Below are 19619 nucleotides of genomic sequence, written 5' to 3' on the forward strand. Positions count from 1 at the left end.
AAAATACCGTTCAGCAATATGTTTACTAACCGATTTCGCGCTTGGCTGAGATAAGACAAAAACTCTTGGAAGATGATGAAATTTGCGCACAAGCGCACTTTTGATAACACTTAATTCATACACAAAGGCTCAACTATTAGTCATGATCGCTCGACAGGGAATTTTGCTTTTGCATGGAGTCTCTCTCCTTTTCTGCACGTCAAGGTCAGATGCGAGGTTTGTCGAAGGAGAAATTTTGACTAGCAATGATCTCGGGGAGTATGGAGGTACGAAATTTACTTTAAATCGAGCCACCCTGCAAACGAAGACGCTTTCAGAGGCGACGGTGGACTTACAAAAATCTGCCAATCAGATTATCAACGAGATCCAGTCCATATTCAGCAAACAAGAAGATTGCTTAAGTATACTATCAGGAGCGTAATTTGTCTTGCTCCAAACTGACGTTTTGTGAATAGTTTATGGAGCCCAATGTACACTTGACAGCAGTGCGAATGGGTACAAGCCGTGCTGCGAGTCTCTTGCCTGCCTTCGCACCGAAAATGAGCAGCAGTATTTTTGTCTATGCGAAAGAGGGCTCGCGCTCAATCACGAAGGAGTTTGCTTGTAAAAAAACTCATTTCCCTCTCAGTGATTTTTCAATAATTATTTTTTCAGTTGGCCCGTCTATCCAAATTTTATGACAGTTGTGGTTTGGCTTATTGTTGGATTGGCGCTGACCGTGTCCTGCTCTTACTTACTAGTTGCGTGCTTTAGGAAGAAACAAAACAGGTTCAATCTCATATTTTCTAACAACATGACAACAGAAAAGAATTAAACCAAGATATGATCGAAGATATTCAAAATAAATAGAGCCCTCGTGAGCAATAGTTAAAGTGTAAAGACTTTGGTTTTCACATTTTCAACATTATTAAAAAAGCAGATGATAAGTGTTCTGGAGATTTTGCCTCGTTCTTGAACTTCCATATAAAAAATGAAATGAAATTTGGCTCTTCAGTTAAGACCATAAATAATAAAATTTATGACACATAGAGATGCATTTTATAACATTTATAGAGTTCTGAAATAATTTTTATTCAAAGGACGTTTATGGGCGATTTGAGCTACTCGACATTTGAGTCGCACGTGCCTGATGGCAGCATGCACATGACCAGCGTGCTGTCTCCAGTGGCCACTTCCCAGACGATAGACCTGCCAGTTATGTACCAAATGGAAGATATGCCACCCTCCTATGAAGACGCCTACGTGATCAAGCAACACAAGAGTTAAAACGGGAAGGATCAAATAAAAAGGCTGCTGTGTGTATGTTAAAACATTTAAAATATATTTGTGAACCGATATTCGTTACAGCATTTCCACAACATAAACGTGTGAAACTCGATGTGCTGCGAACCGCACAAGTTTTAAACATTTTTTTCTTAGCATTTAAAGTTGCCATTTTGCTAGCGGCTAAGAAATCAGTTTCTTTCTTTCAAACAAACATTCGACAACACCAATTTACAACAACATAATCAACGCACTTCTTGCTCAGTATTCACACTCGTATTTTTTACATGTTAAATTAATCAACATAATTTTTGGATTAGTTTATCACGTTGTGTCTTCATTTTTTAAGTTAAATTAATATCGCGTTTTCGTGTGTTTCGGTTAAATTAATCACTCCTCCATCTGTCCGCTCACAAATAACATGAAGACATAGGAATAGAGAAATTTGGCTTCGTACACATGCACTCACAATTAGACACATTGCACCTTTTCAATATTAGCATGCTCCTGAGTGAAGATGAAGATGGAATGCCGAGTTTTAGAAAAAATTCTACCGGTATTTTGATTGGACAGCTAGAAATCAGAGAACTACATTCCTCTACTTATTGTTCAAATGCATTTGTTAGAAATTCGACCTGATTAACAAGGATTTAGTTGTTGTCTAATCAATGTATTTTTATGAGTACCACAATTAGGATCTTACGTCTATTTATTTTTGTTCATACCCCAACAAAGATTAATTAACGAAACGATTTTGGCATTCTCATTTCTAAAATGAAAATCTCCACCAAACACACAGAGAGAAGACGCAGTCCCGGACGAATTTAACTATACCCGTGACAGTGTTTTCCCTCAGAACAATATTAATTTTTAGGGGACGTTTTCATTAAGTTATTTTGACTTCTGGTCCCAGCTGATTCGTCGAGAGCGGAAATAAAATGCTCCACACTGACAAAAATGATAGTCCCTATTCGTACATATATGCACAATATCGATCGTTTTCGAAAAATCATAATACATTTTTATATATATATAAACTCGACGCGGAGACAAACTTGAGCTGATTTCGCAACCCTAAAGCATACTTAAAATAAACTCCTCTGGAATAAAAGTCGGTTGACTATTTCATAAGCACATTATCCAGATATAGCTCTTTAAAAGTTTAAATTATTTGAAATTCGGAAACCAGGCCAAAATACGATTTATTAATTATGCCAGAATGGGTTAAAAAGGGCTGGTTTCCAAATCAATTTTGAGTGGACTGTTTTTAAACTTTCACAGATTTGGGAAAATTGAGCTATTGTAAAAATTCCTAATTTCAAGGAACCCCTATTTTCAGGTAGGCGATTTCAATTAATTTGAATACAAGTTAAGTTTTGCTGAAGATCCCTCCATGGAAATCATCAATCTGAAGAGTTTTTTTGGTTGGACAAGGCTACTTAGTCCCTAAAAAATAGGCTATGGGGCTTGCAATGAGAAAAAAATAGAATTATGCGAAGTTTTTTTTCTCTCTACGGTTAGTTTCAACAAAGATAGAGCCAATAAAAAATATGGTAAAAAATAATTTTTGTTAAGGATATACGAAATGACCCAATGAATAATTCGTCTCTTCAATTCATTTATTATTACCAAATTAATATAATGAATTTTTATACTTCTTAACCCATTTTTTCACCAGGCTCCATATATGAAGCTCGAATTGACAGATCAAAAGATTCCAAACATTGAACCAGATTTGAGTTAAAACAGACTATATGACTGTCATGGCCAGTAAACAAGCAGGGGTTCCTTATAAGACGACTTAAAATGTGACTGGTAGCGCCCATAGCTCAACAAAACTACGACCAGCAAACAAAAAAATTAATTTCCCATCATTACACAAAATAATTTCTTGAAGTTCAATTTTTAAACGAATTAAAATATAATCGCTATCAGTACGTTTGCCGCACGCGCTCGAGAGTGTCGTCGAGAGAAGACGCGTTCCATAGAAGATTCGTAAGCAGTAAAAAAGATCACACCGCGCGCAAATGGCTGCTCGGAAATAAGTCCTGACGAGTTGGCACTTGCTAAGTGACCACGGGGCCCGAGTTGATGAGCACCGCGCGGTCCGAGGGCACCACCGTGGTCACGTCGAGGTCGTCGGCGGCGCCACGGTGCGCCGCCTGCTTCTTGGCCTCAGCACGACCTTTGTCGGCACCGCCACCTCCGCGGCCGCCTCTGATCAGCAGCGCGGTGCGGCCGCGGGCGACGGCGGCAGCCGCCGCACGGCCGTCCTCGCGCTTCTTCAGTTTGACAGTCAATTTGAACGGTGGTTTGTACAGAAGCTGTAGCTTGGCCGACTTGGCTTGAAGGTTGCCCAGGCTGTGCGACTTGTTGCGCGCCTTGCTCACTCTTGGCGCCGGTGCCGCACGCGTCGCTGGCGCCGCCGCTGGGGGAGGAGCCGGACAGGCGAGCGCGGCCGGCGTCGACTTGCTCTTCGGCATGTGCTTATTGACCTTTTGCGGCGCCGACGGCGCCGGGTTGCTCGAGATGAGCCAGTTGCGCACCTTGCCCAGCGGGTCGTCGGCCGCAGCTGTGCCGGTCACTGGGTCGGCCGCCACCACCACCTTTGGGGCCACCTTCTCGCCTCCCGCGTCCTCCTTGCGGCGGCGGCGCCGCTGCTTTTGCTGCTTCTCTGGCGAGCCGTTCGGACTGCCGGTTTTCTTGTTCACTTTAGCTCGCACCCGCTTACCCAGGGGCAGCTTGCTTCTAACCCCTGGATGAACGGTGAGCCCGCCGCCCGGTGGCAGTCGCACCTGCTCGGTGGCGTTGCCTGTGTGCAGGATGGTTACGGCACGCAGCTTCGAGTCGTCACGCCGCCCGAACGCCTTCGCCACCATCACCTGCGTGGAACAGAAATTGACGTCAGTTCATGTTTGTATTAAAAATAACAATTAGCCAAAATAATTTACTGCAGGAAGTAAGAAGGCAGAGTTATCGGTTTGCATAGTAAAAACACAAAAGCATTTGAATTGAAAGTAATTAAACATTCAACAGCACGATTTTCAAGACACTAACTTCCAAAGATGCTTTGTGAACAAGTCAACCATTTCAAAGATACAGCTGCTACGGGAATAAGAAATTCAATCAACTCTTTCTAGCATCGACATTCAACTCTAGCATTATTTGAATAACTTTGAAATTAACAAACTCCGTGCTGAGCAGTCAGGGCACTTCCTTGATCAAGTCAAGAGACTCCTTGCTGCTATTTCTCTTTCGCCGGATAATCAATTCACAAATGGAGCAAACAAAGCCCTGCACTCCACGAGAAAATCCAATCAAGAAATCATGCAAATTATGAAATCAAAATGCAGTATGTTCTGAGAGCAAAATTTTCTTACCATTAATGAAATGACCACGACGACAGTGAGGACGATGAAGTACCAGTTCTGGCCTATCCACTTCTTTGCTGTGGCTAGATTTTCGTCTGAGAGCAGCAACTTTCTCAAGGTAGCCAGCGGCCCGGATGGATCAACCTTAATAGAAACATTAAAGTTAAATTGATTCATAACAATTATAAAATTGACAATGTTTACCTCTCTGCACTTTTGGAAGACATCACAATACCCAATATAATTGTTGCATGGTGTTCCAGGCTTTGAGTACAAATCAGGAATATCAAATGGAGGTAGATTCCAATCAAAGGAAGAGCTGGAATCATTAGACAGGATGGTTTAGTATGGATGAAAATTTAGATATTATCTTAGTAACAATAAATTCACACGATAAAACATGATCATCAAAATAAAACAAATCTAATTAAATTTTCATCAATTGTTAGATTACGGAGCATACCTAAATTTTAATTTTTTATTTATTCACCTTTTTAGATATAGGCGACCCCCTGATAGTAGAAAACACGCGAAAACTCTGTATCCCAATGACATGGGCCTCATTGAAGGAAGCCCAGTCCAGAAAAGGACCAGCTAGTGTTACTGCCCCCGCACATCGGTCGGATTCTAACATTTTAAGAGCGCACAATGCATGCTCAACAGTGCGAGCCAAGGGCTAGGTATTTTACGGACCAGATCATGTTACTTAATTCATGAAAAATAAATAAAAAAAATTGGCAATGCCTAATGGTTCTATGATATTTAGGAAAGTTGAAACTCACAGGCAGGGCTGGTCGTCGCCAGGCGACTTGCAGCACAGTTCACACGCTTTGGTGGGAGGGTCCCTGGGGCCAGGGATGCACTGGCATGATTCAAGTCCGTACGCCAGGCAGATGGAGCCGGTGCACTCGCCCATAAAGCAAACAAACTCCTCGTTGCAGACAGTCTTGTTTGGTTTGTTAGTGGAGGGCGGACATGCTGGTCCGCGGCCGTCGCAGTAGCTTGCGTCTCGGCAGCCGTTGTCGTCTCTGCACTTGTCGCCAAATTTGAGATTGCACTCGCTAGTGCAACACGGGCCCTGCGAATCACGAATTTAAAAGTTAGACGAAGGCAAAAGCACACTTCAGTTAAACAATAGCCTAATTTTCTGGCGTTCAAGCTCACGGGAGAAAAATATAGAAGTGTTCGTGTCTTAATTTTGATTGGGAAGAATTATGAACGCTTTATTTTATTTTTCTCATAAATCAAGCTGCAGGCCTATAGATGATCTAAATTAATGATGATAAGATGAAATTGGCAAATGGACTGTTTATATTTTTGACTGATTAAGCACAGTACACGATAGGAAAGTTTTCAACGATATACATAATTTGATTATTTCAAACCTCATTTTTCTTTCCCTGGGCGAAATTATTTGTTGAAAACAAACATAACATAAGAGTTAAAAGTTTAAAACGTGTCAAGACTACAATATTGTTCTTCAGGAATGTATATTCAAGGAAACAAAATTGTAAAAAAGTCCACTAGTTAGGTTAACGTTACATTCAAATTCAAGCACAACGATTTAAGTCTTTTGCGTCTTAAATAAATCATTCCAAGTAACAAACGGTTAGGAGGCACCAATGGCCAACAAATAATTTTTTTCACACCTGTCAAAGAGGACAAGTCTGGACACAGAATAGGTGAAAATTGGACTTGACACGAACCTGTGAGGGACTGCACGAGCTCCTGGGGGTGAGTCTGCACGGTGGTTCGTTGGGTCGAGGGTTGCTGGACATGGGGAAGCAGCACGAGTCTCTGCAGTCCGACTCCCAGCCACAGTCGCACTCTTCGCCAGGCTCAACAACGCCGTTGCCGCAGATGGCTGTCTGCGGCTCGGTGAAGCAGCCGCGGCTGCTGCGCGCCTTGGCCGCCAGCACTGGGCTGATTGAGTCCAGGCTGCACGGCGAGAATTTGTTGTTGTTTCTCTTGTCACCAGAGGTGGCTCTCGCAAACATAATATAATTGCCATCCTCACCTCCTGGCGTACAATTCTCTGGGTCGTGCTGTAAAACAAAATCATATTTAATGCCACAAGGAAAATACACATTAAACACATTATAAATATGTTTTTGGGAATATTCTGCACATATTAATTTTATTTTAATTAGACAAATGCAACTAATTAATATTAAAATGATGGTAAAATTCAAATTTAACCAACAGAGGAATTTTTTAATTATAATTTTCGAGATGTGTAGCAGACTATTAAAATTGCTAGATGGATATTCATTCATTTTTAGTTATATTTTAATTACTGGCCGTGCAATAATGGAAAAAGTTTATTAATCCATCTAGAGATTTTATTTTTTATTAAATATCTTAAAAATACTTTGAATAAAAAATGACTTCAATAGTCTTGGGTAAGAATTATCGAAACAGCCCCTTTAAATAATTATTATCTGGCTATTTGTAGAGGAATATTTTGGATTTTTTGCTTACAAAAAAACAAGAATGAATATAACGAGTAAAAAGAGGATACTCACAGGCGATCCAAAGTTGTGGCCAATTTCGTGAGCCAGAGTGACATGGGACACAGCTGGTGGCACGTGTTTGCCATAATTTAAAAGGGTGACAATACCAGTGTTGAGACTCTTCATAGAGCCACGGTAGTGCTGCAAAAAGATAAAAAAAAAAAATCAGAACTGCATTCATTCAACTCTGTAAAATCTAGAATGCTGTTTTCTGTTTGAATTGTAAGTTATGTCAAGTTACCAAGAAGAAGCCCTAGAGTCAATATATTGCCGGTTCAAAAGAAGCAATGTGTGTTAGGGCGACTCAAAACTTACCCCGTTCTTCTCGCAAACTCCTCCTGCATTCTTGAGATCTCCAGTCCACGCTAAGCCCAGGGTGCCCATTTCAAAGTCCCTGTAGGTGAACATGTACGCGAGGCAGAAGGCGTCGTAGTCCTCCTCTGTAAAAAGTTGCCGAGTTCAAACAAACTCAGTGAAAAGTTTGTTCAGCCCACATTACCTGAAAATAGTTCAAGGAATTTTTCTACTCCGTAGTTGCCGGGAAACCTATAGCTAGTATCATTGAGCGCGTCTGCGGAATGAACTTTGATTCGTTTGATCATGAAACTAATTCTGTCAGTCTTTCCGTCTTGGTCAAAATCTGAAACAAAAAATCGAGTTAAACATAAGAAATAATGCGCAGCAAAAATATATTCGATATTCGTATAATGGACTAGTTTTTTAAGTCCCTTCTGACACTTTTGCATTTCTTTTGTCACAATGAAAAATGCAAGAAAAGTACAAAAGCTCAATTTACTTTCTCGAGCGTACAATTGAATCATTTCAAAAGGTAAGTGTCACACCTGTCCCCTGATAGATGGAGTTGACCCTCTGCACGTGGCGGGTCATGACCTCAATGCACGCCTCCTCAGAGCCAAACTTCTGGAAGAAAAGATGGTCGGCCTGCAGGTAGAGCATGCACGTGGTCTTATGGGGATCGATGGCTGCGGCCCTTTTGCGCCGCGCACCGTGCAGCCAGCGCTTGCGGCGTGACGCAGCCGTCACGTTAGTGGCTGCTGCGGGCGCCGATGGAGTACCCTGCAAACGGTCGTGCAGCTCCTGCGAGGCGCACGCTGGCAGCTCTGGGTCGCGCACGTCCCCCGAACGGTACACCACTGAGTGAGGCACGTCGTCTGACCACAGCTGCACATATCTGAGGGCAAAAATATTTGTTGTTGGTTCAAAAGGAGAAGGTTAATATTTATTTTAATTGATGAAATAAAAATTTATCTTTTTATTTGGGCTGAGATAACGTTTGCCATATTCTTTCATGATTCCCATTTTGGGCATGCAATAGTTAAAAGGTATTTCACCATAATAAGGCATGTTGTAGGAGTGAAAACAGAAAGTGAAAAGGTCGATGTTTTACAAATTGCTTCCCCTTATTTTCCCAACTGATTATATATCATGATAAATTTTGCCGAGCAATAATGCAAATACCATCCCTAAAGTGGAAAAGCAAGAGTTTCCGGGTTCTGCGTTTCCAAGAATAGTTATCAAAGCAAATTTTCCTGCAGTTAGATATTGACACAGAGCGCGAAATGCGGAGTCGTCAAAATCATCTGGCTCCATGTGAGAGCGGGTTGGCAAATCCAGATTTCGCGCATCGACCCACCAGACGCCTGCTGAGATCCAGCTTTCCAATTCAAATGAGCTGGAAAATGCAAATTTGGTCCGAATCGGATTGAAATTCTCACCTTGAGGTGGGCTCGACGTAGATGGATTCGCCGTTGGGCCAAGTGAGCGATCCGTCGAAGAGGCCCTCCGAGGTGACTAGGCCCTTCACTTCCACCGACTCGTCATCTGAAATGCAAATGCGTGTGCTTTTTTAATCAGCCATAGGGAAAAAAGGAAAAAAAAAAATCATTGCACTCTCGCGGGAATTCCGACCGAAGTGCTTATTATTCGCGACAGGTCACTCGTTAATATGCCAGTTAATTCGCAATTAGCGAGAGAGCGACGATTTAAGAGTGCGTGGGCGATGAAAAATTGCACGCGCTGTTCACGAACGCGAAATTTCAGCGAGGATTTTTCGCGTAATTCATTTCTACCCGTTCAACGCGGGGATGCTTTTTAATCCTAAGGGTGGCATATCATTAATGCGACAAACATATTGCAAAAAAAAACAACAACAACGCACGCCCGTCCAACGGTCAATATCGAATTTCCGTTTGGACGCGCCCAGCGAACGGAAATATGGAGAGCACCACGAAAAATCGGATTAATTGAACAGTGAATCTTTTTGCCTTTGATATGTAATCAGAGCCTAAAAAAGCGAACCAAAAAGCGCAGAATTTGCCATTGTTGAATAACTTTTTTAATGAAAAGCCTCCACAGCGCCGCAGCGCCCAATTTGTACAAAGCAGAGAGTGGTTTCACTCAATTCAGGGAGATGATAAATCAAATGACTGTGACATTTTCCCTGTGCAACAGTGCGAGTTAAATCAAATTTGCAAAAAAAGGTTTTGCGTTGTAACGTGATTGAAATATCTAAACGTTAACAGAAATTATAACAAGTTGCAATTCAAATCAACCTGAATATTCTCTTGGGCACTTGCGTTTGAAAAAAAATTGTGAATAGGTAGCATGGTAAATAAAATACTAAAAAGCTTTTAACTTTGTAAATTGTACGGAGCAATGAAAACAGGGAATTTTTACGATTCAAGTAAATTTAAGCTTTAATGGCTTCATTTTCAGTGCTTTTAGTGCCATTTTCATCCGATGAAAGAGGCGTATTTGCATTTCGCTGGAACTAGTTGAAAATAAATCACATATATACCGTCAGTAAATAGATACACAGATATTTCCATATATTTAATTTTTTAACTCTTTCTACGGCACATGACAATGTCGACTCAGTTTTTATTTCAAGCATTTATGCAGTTCTTGCCTTTGTTCATGTTAGTTTAATTGATGCTATTCTTTGACTGTAATATTATTTAGATACATGAGCAATAAACATAACTATGTATAATTTAATAGTTTTCTTTGAGAAAGTCTAGCCCCTGCTACAGCCATCATAAGGAGGGTAAATTAAGATTGCACGCAGTAATCGTTTAGTTGGCAGATAAATTTTTCAATGGTCGTCACTTTGAAAATGTCTTTAAGTATAAGAGATTTTGAACACAATACGTTGATTGTGCCCCCTTCGTGAAACTTTCACAAATTCTGGTCACGTTCTTGACACTTTTTGCGTCGACTTACCATCGAGGGTGCCCTCGTAAGCTCGGTCGAGGTCGAAGGAGACCGGACCCCTGGTGCCCTCGAAGGTGACGTCGTTGGAGAAGACGGAGACGTCGGGGAACAGACGCAACTTGTAGGTCCTACAACAGGGCGTAAATAATTACTCTCGGAACATAACACGCACAAACAGGAGACAATAGCAAAACGTGGAGAACAAGCGAGTCAGGCAGCCGGCAGCTGAGCTGCTCGTGTGTCACTGGATACGCTTTTGAGGCGAGCAGCACGAAAGGCTTGATTACACACGAGGAATTGCGATTGGACCGGTTGGCTGTTGAAATATTAATTTCCAGCGGCCTGGGAGGTAAAGTGGAAGGTGCGAACTCCTGTTGCAGTGGAAACATCACCCGATTGCGAGAAGCCCGGCAATGAGGAAAAGGGCGAAAAATGCGCGAAAATGAGAAGCTCGCGCGTAATTAAATTTCGAGCCATCTACTCGCCGGCTGTCGCCGTCTTTTAACTACTGCTGCTGATGCCGGTCTCAAGAGAGCACAGGCATCTGACAGTCTTCCCAGTCTTCTGAGAGAGTTTTTCCAAGGAAGACGATGATAGAGTGAGACTAACTGGATTGGCAAAGTTTGATTTTCAGCATGTCAATTACGTTGGTTGACAAAGAGCTGGGAGAGAAAAGGATAGTGGAAAATTTCGCCTGTTCAATAAATTCAACATATATCACATTCAATTCATTCCGTGACATAAATATCGGAATGAAAAAGGCAATAATACATATTATGTTATTAGTATTTGTGAGTAGTTCTTAAACGCTGCCCTACACACATTTCTTTCTTATTAAATTCAAAATTATGCTAGATGGGCAATTTTAACATTTATAAAAATATGAATTATTTAATTTATCGCTATGTTCTCTAATAAAATGACATCTCTTGGTTGCAATTTAGCAAAAATGGCTACTTTGCTTCTCAGGAAACTTGTTATTAAATATCACATCATTTATTCAATAAATTTAACTGCTACTTCACTTAATTACAAAGGCAAAAATATAATACTTAAAAGCTTGCGGAATGTGGAGGAGCGTACTAACCTATTGAAAGCGGCGACGTCGAGTCGGAGGGCGTGCGGCGCCGCGGCGGTCGACGCGGCGCTGCGCCGCACCCTGGCATGTTGTCTCAGCAAGTGCGTTCGGTCGTAGAGTGCCGGTTCAAAGCGCTTGATGAAGGCATTTTCGACTGGAATTTCTGCAACACACGAGCAAATAATGCGACATGAGCGAAGGGGCAAAGAATGAAGATGGGTCGATAAGGGCACGCATTTCGCCGACGCCGCCACTCTTTCACTAAAAGAGACGGAAGCAGCTGACGGCGTATTCCAAACATAATAATTCACTGCGAAATTGCGCAAATTGTTCGACTGTCAATCAACGAGAGACATCAAAGGCGAGCTGTTTAACGGAGGTTTGCAAAGGAAATGGAATCAGCGAACTCTTCGCTTGAATCACCCTCGTGCCAGATTCAGCACAAGAGCGGCAGTAATAATTTCGCTTTTATGATCATTCAATGCTTGATCAGAAATTTCATTTTCTGCATGCATATCGGTCGGGCGGAAATGAGCTTTCGACTCTCCGCAATAAAAGTCAGTAGTGCAAGTGAGTCGTCTTCGATGAATTGTTATGGCACGAGCGCTTTCTGATCTGATTGCAAGCGCATTAATCAATTTCGAGCGATTGCTTGTTTATAGCCCCACATTTCAAACCATATTGCATCGACAGTATAAACTACCTAGCGCCATTCCATGGATAGATGTGATTGAGGCAGAATGTTTAAAGTATAAATGAAAAAGGATTTAAACAGTTATTATTGTAACATAACAGACACCAGGGTTTATTATTTCTGTAGTTACTTATCAGAATTTGAAAACAACAATTGAAAATTATTTAGAAAATATTAGCTATGAAAGCCGTTCCGTATAGGGAAGATAGAAGTATTTATAAAGGAAGGTTGTAAAAAGAAATTGTTTAAGAGTCTGTTTATTATTTAAAATATTTTAAAGGAAAATGAAAAAGGAATGAAAAGGGGACAGGGAGAGGAAAATTCGTTTTAATGATGAAGTTTGGTTCGATTCAATTACGTTTTAGTTCTTCAAACTAGTCATTGTAATTATTAATTAAATAAGAATAGAATAAGAATAGAAAATAATACATTATCCCTGTTGGAGCAAAAGGCTTTTAGTAAAATTAGCGATCAACTCGCAGAATCTAATATGCCATTGAAAATGATTAAAAATCTCCTTTTCTAGAATATCTGAGCGGTAAAATTGAAAGCTGTGCCTGTCTCCATGAAAATGAATATCGGAATTCTTTTGCTGCGGTCATTTCCTCGCCAAGTTTAAGATTCAGCCAAATCTTTAGTTATAAAAATGAAGTGCATTCATAAGAAGGCTTTTTGTCAATAAATTACCTCCGGCGAGTACTTGAACGTTCTCTTGAAGCCGCTTTAATCTGAGCTGAAATTTCTTGGACTTTCTTTGACAAAGTCGAGCACTCGGGCCAGTCAGTAGTTGCCGAACGAGGCCACTTGAGCGGCTCGTTTCAGGCCCAAAGAGACGAATGCAATCTGTGCGCACCATCAAAATTTGCGACGGGGCGAGCGCATAAAAGCAAAGTTGCGCCAGGCAGAAATGATTTAGCGGGCGATATTCACGGCGCGCAGCTTTTGCGAAAGCTCGCTCGCGAAGGGCTCCTTTGGGACGGCAGTTATTAACTAACCCTTTTCCACTGAGCAGTTTTAATCAAATGAAGCCTCAGCTTCCAATTCGCCGGATCACGTCGCGAAACTTTCGCCAGGGTCAACTCGCTTCCTTTTTCTCTTTAGCAGTCAGAGACAATAATGAAATATCTCCGCTCGCCGGGATAAAGTTTTCGCTGCTTTTCGCGCAAGAGCAAATAAGTAACAATTTCGTCCGCCGGCGAATTTATGAAATCCTTCTTTCTCTCTCTCAGCCTCTTTGTTCTTGCACTGGGTTTAATAAAAATTTATTCGCTTTGTCTTGCCTGCTCTGGGCGTAAGGGTGAATTCTGGTCTGTGTGTGCGTCGCGGAAAAATGAGTCGGAACGCCAGCCGAGAGAGTTATGTGCTCGAATTTAATAACGTGTTGCCACGGAATGCCGCAAACGCACCGACCCTTCGCGCCGCCCAAAACGCAGCCTGCTCCAATATCTCCTCCTAATTGCGGTCAACATTAGATTTCCCAACAATATTAGTCGCAGTAGGTATACTACAAGGGAGAGGAAATCTTTTTACACTTTTTTTGAACGATTTCAAAAGCAACTGAAATCAATACAAGTGTTATTAGAAGTATATTTTATACTAGTTAGTGAAATCTATCGCATTTTACTTTCAATTTGGTGTCACTTAACCAAATTAATGCTTCTGCATTTTCTTGACTGATATAATGATTTTATTTTTCGAACAAATATCATCCCTAATAATAGAGATTCATCCCGACGTCATATTAATACAGCAAATACCCTTAGGGACAAAACCTTTTAAGGATGTCATGACGAAGAGCTGATGAGTCAAATGTTTTTTGTTAGCTGACCCACCTGGTAACAAGATTGCTGACAAACGGCGAGGATCGAAAAATACCCTGCCGTGCAAGCATTGCTCACAATCAGCAAAATAAGGTATACTGTAAACGCTGCACAAGCGTGTTCCAATAAAATCCATTGTTCGGAGGTAACCTGAATTTTAAACATATTCTCGACTTTACTTTGATTTTTTTTCTTAGCGCGGATGATAAAAATAATGTGATCTACTTTGGCGAATCTCTCGCCGGCTCAATTCCCATCCATCATCCAAATTCGATGATCGACCAAATTTCCGCGTCTGGCAGCTCTTCTAGTTTCTTGAAATTAAATTTGCTTCCGCGAGCAGCGGATGGAAAGGGAATCTGGCGGCGCGGCGGAGGAAGTGTGCACCGCCGCAGTTTAATTAAAGCGGCTGCCAGAAGTGTCCCAATTCGTTTGCTGCTAATTTGCAAGGGCGCGCAAATTTGATTAGCGGATCGCTTCAAAGCAAGATTCTCGTCCAAGAAACAGCTCTTTTCTCTCCTCCTCTTTGAACAAAAATACAGGAACGATATGCACACAGGGGAGGCGACGACTTCTTTTATCTCGGCTGAGAGCAATAACAATCGGGCTCAAAAAGCAAGAAGTGCTTGTGTGCTTCCATTGCGCGGCGAAAATCTACTCTTTTGTGCGTGCGTATATGTACGTATAGTATCAAAATGCACTCGAGTTCTTCTTATTTTTCTTTTTGCAAAAACACTTTCTTTGATAAGCGCTCTTGGGACTATGAACCAAATTCATTTCGAAATGGCTTCGCGGTTTAGCGCTTCTTCCAAGATTATTTTTACTCTGAAGCTGTGTGAATTATGATTGTTCTTCAATCAAGCATCGTAGATCACTGTAAGAAAAAACCATTTAAAGTAAAGCATGATTGCCAGAAATCTACTATCAAAGTATCAAATGTTCAATATATCTCAGTCAACAAGAAACCTTCTAACCAGTTCACAATTAGCCGATTAATGACGAAAAAGATCATTTGAAAGATTTATTTGGCTAAATTGGAGTACTTCACTTAATATCAAGCATCTGTGCTTCAAAATTTCACCCACCTTTTTAAAGTAATTCATACCACGTTCGTTTTATTTTTTGGTGAGCTATTTTCTCTATTCTGGAAAACATAGCTTTTTTCAGCTAAATTTCAATTTTCCTCTCCTACCGCAAGATGATACCCATTTGCACTAAAAAGCCATTTCGGCCGAAGTACACATGCTGATGCACGAGAGCGAGCAAACTTTTTGCAATCTGAGCGCGAATGTGTTATTTCGTCCCTGGAGAGCGCGCGCCGTGCACACACACACACACACACACAACGTGCAGATTTATTAGCAAAACAAGTCAAAAGCGGCCGGGAAATGGTGTCGCTTGGCGGAAAGTTGCGGGTCGATAAGACGAAATAATAATAATAATATACGGCGGCTCTGCCGCCGCCGCCGCCCGCCACGACCAAGGTTTTAATTAACACAGCGTGCATGTTCAGACGGATCATCACAAGCGAGTGCATTCATTATTAACAATCATCGAGCGGAAGAGAGAAGCGAGCGAGCGAGAGGAGCAGATTGGAGCTGAAAATCTCTCTCATTCCAGTCTGCGCTTTGAATAAAAGCCGGGATTGATTTCAGCTGCCGGGAAATGAGCGAGATTTCGGGACTGCGATGATTTGCAAACCGATCAGGCTTCGCCCGCGTTTTGTTTCAAGCTGCAGGGGGAAGAGGGCGTGCATTTGGAATTATTTCTGCCGACTTGCTGAGGGAGATTTGCGATTATGGGAAGCTGGGGAGCGAAAGTGGAATTCGCAGACTTTGCACCCACCAGCCGGCAGAGACAAAAGGGGAATTTACGACGACTCTGGGAAATTTAGGGAAGATTGGACTTCACTCTTGTGATTTTCTGCAACATATATAGATGAGCGGTGCGCACCGATTGATTTCTTTAGTCTCAGCTGCGCTCAGGTCGCATTAGGGCTGTCAATTTTAGGAGGAGTCACTTTTATTGACTGCAAATTGTTGAGTCAAAACTTTAAACCAGAGATAGAGTTAGTCTATCCCAAGGTAAGACGGCTTCCCAGCACTTTCATTGAGATCAAGTAACTTACTGCAAAGTATCTCGAACTTCCGTAATAACTCTGAAAAAAATTGTACGAAGAACTTTAAACCTGGTTTGAGGTTACATGCAATCAATTTATAATTATGACAGACGTAGTTTTGTTTTCTCTAGTATATGGCAGAAATGCAAGCCTTATTTATGTTCATAGAGCTATTAAATCAATTATCAACTTTCAATTAATAATTGTTTGTAACGCCGTTCAGTGCGTTGTTTTTTCCAAGTTCTTTCACCCAGATTGAACACTTGGTTGCCGCTTACTCAATTAGCTCTCTTGGAGAGATTTATGCCTGTTTACCAGCTGGATCGGGTCAAAACAACTGTGTTACTTTTGTTAGAATACAAGAATCACGGTGCAAGGAACCACCGTTAGTTTTTTTCCAGTGGTGGAAAACTTAAGAGTTGTAAATAAAAAATGAAAGGAAACGACGCACTCGCTGAGAGCTTTTGGGAAATCTTTGCCAAAAGCAGAGCCTCGGCACGAGACTGCTATTTCCAAATGTTTGGAAGCCACACAAACAACAGTTTATTAAATAAAGGGTGTGCGGTGGTAATTGCATTAGTGAGCCAACCCCTCGGCCGTCATGTTTTCTCCCTTTTCTTCTCCTTCCAGACGCGTGAATGTGTGTGTGAGTGTGAGTGTGTGTGTGTGTGTGTCCTGCGTCCTGCGAATGCATTATTTTCGCTTCACGTTGCCAGAAGAGAGCACAGAAAAACGAATCCGCACAAGTCGACAGCTAGGCCAAGTGCATTTTCTTCTTTATTCATCACAAGGCTGGCAGACACGCGCCGTTTTATTCATGCAGTCGTCACTGACATGCTCCGGCACAATATGTATTAAATGCGCAAATCCGATTTCGCTGCTCGTGCCGACATTGTGTCAGGGACGCGCAAGACACTCGGTTTTTGTTCTGGTTTCTTTGCAGATAACCGATTGAGATAAAAAAACCTAAAATTTCGTATAATTAGAAAATGTAATAGCCTTTGGTCAAGAAAATTTATTTATTAAAGAAGAATATTGGGGACAGAAAAACTAAATTTTGTAAATATTTCATTTTCCCTTAAATTTTCACATATATTTGAATTAACTTATATTATCTTTATATTCCACTTGCCAAAATTTAGAGTTTCCTTACGGATCCTAAAGGCATTTTTTTAATGTGTGCAAATAATTATTTGGAATTAATGTTAACCACTAATTTTTTAATGACATTTAATAAATACCGTCATAATTTTGCCGTGATGAACGTAGGATTATTACAAAAAGCATTGCTCTCTTTATCATTTGATTCGTGCAATTCAGCAAACATTATTTACTGGTAAGAAAAGGTTATAAATTGGTAGAGACGGAGAGAGAAATGCAAATATCCAATTTGCAATTTTTCACATCCCAGCGGGTTCGTACATATGGACGCAGACTGCTTTGATTGCGGCGCAAAAGAAGTGTCTTTTTCGCATGCAAAATGGATCGATCGGTCGGCGACGCAAGGCATCGTCCTGCCGCGAGAGCGGCTCTTCACCTGAGCCGTACGTGCGAGGCGTGAGCAATTAAAGCGATACCTCACTGCATGCAATCCAATTATTGCCTCGTCTCGCCGGCACACCTGCCTCTATTCCAAATGTTTAACGAGATGGCTTTACTTTGAATCGCAAATGCACTCCAGTTTTTGCCCACGGATCAAATATGAAATCACTTTTCTTTCATATTCTGAATGTGCCAGGCAAATTTATATGTTTCCCAGACACGAAAGGAATACATTTTATTTCTCTCTCCTTTCAGAATCACGGAAAGGTTTTTATCTGCTGACTTTTCGTTTTGTTGAAAAACTTGCCTTTCAGCTTTGGCATCCGATTTGTCTTGTCTGCGCAGTTTTTTTATTAATTTAAATATTCAAAGTGCTTACGATGGTCCGACTATGAGAATAATTCTCAAGCTGTGCAAATACGAAACTTATTAATTTAGATGATTACTGAGAGATTAATTAAAAGCACAGCACAATTACTCAAATGCACAGTTAATTAAAAATTGTACTCCACAGACTGAACAGTTTTTCCTTTTCCTCGACGACTGCCTATGCAGCTTTTTTCTATTGTTAGCAAGAAGCTCTAGAAGTTGAATTGCGTAAGCATAATTATGCAACCTGCGTAACAGAGACTTCGTTCGTCTCATTACTCAACCAAATTATCTGTTACTCGAGAGCTAAACATTCTTCAAACCACATTGAACTTTATTTAAAATAAAACCGAAAAACACTTTTAATATAGAGAAGAAAACCGCTCACATTTTTGTTTGAATATTCCATCAAACGCAAATCCGCTCCTGCAGTGTTTCCAAACTAACCACCGACCGAAAATACGGCCTTTTAGTTGCTCACTCAGGCGGGCAACAAAAATCGAAACCTTCTGATAGAGTTGAAAAAAAGAAGATTAGCTCTCATGCAAACAATCCCTGCTAATGAGGTACCGAACAGCAGCGGCAGTAACAGCACCCTCCGAGGCGAATAAAATAAACCGGCCGCTGCGTGGCGGGTAATTAACTCCGCTCTAATTAGATTCAAAATACACATGGAAAAACAGCTTGAGAGGGTTGGTTTGCCCTGCGCTCAAGATATGCGGCGAACGAACGAGGAAGACGACGGGTAAGAAATTAAAAGTTTAAATCTGGACTCGGAGGGTGCACGTTTTAAATTGTCTTGCCCCCAGATGGAACCGAGTTAAGGGAGGGTGAAACTAGATGGTGAAAATGAGAGAGCTAAAATGAACATAAGAAACAGTTCATTGTTCAGATATGTATCTTTTGCTAATGAAAACCGCGTCTAAATGACAGAGGACAAAATTTACGCTTGTAGCCTGAAACGAGACAAATAATAATATGGCAAAAGAGACCTGCTCGGTCGAGTTTTTTGCATTCAAGTTTGGTACCATCCCGTTGGCTCGCATTGTTAAGGCTTTGCTAGCAGTGTCAAGGTAATGGGAGATATTTGAGCATTTTGGGGACCTAATACTTCTGAGGCTTCCGAGATGGCAAAAGGTGGTTAATTAAGTGACTTGAAATATTCAAATAGCTCAACAGGCTGGGAGGTGCACCGGCGCTGACTCGCCACTTGCTGCTTTTTGCACCTTTCCAGCGGCTTTATGGACAAATTTCTGGCGTTTCAATAGAAAAACCTCGGTGCGGGGAAGCGGAAAGATGGCCACATTGGGCCTAAGCTCCTATGTAACCACTTGAGCCCATGTTATCCGCTCGGCGGTGTTACTGGAACTCAGTGAGCACGGGAAGGTAAAAAAAGAAGCTAGCAAATCAGTTCTTAAATATATTTTATATCTGACCTTTTAGCGAAAGACAGTTGTTGTTGCTTGCAACAGAGATGACAAAAATCCATAATTATGTTTTGGTTTGTAATTTAAATTTCCTATATTTTGCAGCCGATTAGACTTCCAGCATGAAAACAGGTAAAATAGGAAAAAAATGCGATATTTGCAAATGCTCCCCGTTGCGGCTCGCAAATT

At 41.3% G+C, this 19619-nt stretch overlaps 2 protein-coding genes across 3 annotated transcripts in view; one reads left to right on the top strand and one right to left on the bottom strand.

Annotated features, from left to right (window-relative positions):
* Positions 1-67: 67 nt before the first annotated feature.
* LOC135935062 (uncharacterized) lies at positions 68-2012 on the top strand. The gene is made up of 5 exons (XM_065477124.1): positions 68-266; positions 318-401; positions 456-603; positions 655-768; positions 1080-2012. Exons 1-5 carry the CDS (start codon positions 143-145, stop codon positions 1264-1266), a joined length of 657 nt encoding a protein of 218 aa, XP_065333196.1. The 5' UTR covers positions 68-142; the 3' UTR covers positions 1267-2012.
* The window catches only part of Kul (Kuzbanian-like), a 65485-nt gene continuing 47166 nt past the window's right edge, over positions 1301-19619 (bottom strand). The window contains exons 2-14 of one of the 2 annotated variants that reach the window (XM_065477120.1): positions 11469-11622; positions 10391-10509; positions 8884-8989; positions 7990-8339; positions 7647-7787; positions 7463-7587; positions 7160-7288; positions 6341-6679; positions 6020-6034; positions 5417-5712; positions 4839-4953; positions 4644-4778; positions 1301-4145 (exon numbers count right to left, since the gene is read on the bottom strand). In XM_065477120.1, the coding sequence (XP_065333192.1) occupies positions 3330-4145; positions 4644-4778; positions 4839-4953; positions 5417-5712; positions 6020-6034; positions 6341-6679; positions 7160-7288; positions 7463-7587; positions 7647-7787; positions 7990-8339; positions 8884-8989; positions 10391-10509; positions 11469-11622 (2840 nt within the window). In that variant the 3' untranslated portion in view covers positions 1301-3329. The remainder of the gene's footprint in view (positions 4146-4643; positions 4779-4838; positions 4954-5416; positions 5713-6019; positions 6035-6340; positions 6680-7159; positions 7289-7462; positions 7588-7646; positions 7788-7989; positions 8340-8883; positions 8990-10390; positions 10510-11468; positions 11623-19619) is intronic. The other variant, XM_065477121.1, reaches the window with a different exon arrangement.

Source organism: Cloeon dipterum, chromosome 2 (genome assembly GCF_949628265.1).
Source record: "Cloeon dipterum chromosome 2, ieCloDipt1.1, whole genome shotgun sequence".
In the NCBI taxonomy this organism is placed as follows: domain Eukaryota; kingdom Metazoa; phylum Arthropoda; class Insecta; order Ephemeroptera; family Baetidae; genus Cloeon; species Cloeon dipterum.

Coding starts and splice junctions, on each gene's coding strand:
- LOC135935062 (XM_065477124.1), top strand. CDS start 143: ATGATCGCTCGACAGGGAATTTTGCTTTTGCATGGAGTCTCTCTCCTT. Junction 604..654: donor AATCACGAAGGAGTTTGCTT/GTAAAAAAACTC, acceptor TTATTTTTTCAG/TTGGCCCGTCTATCCAAATT. Junction 769..1,079: donor TTTAGGAAGAAACAAAACAG/GTTCAATCTCAT, acceptor TTTTATTCAAAG/GACGTTTATGGGCGATTTGA.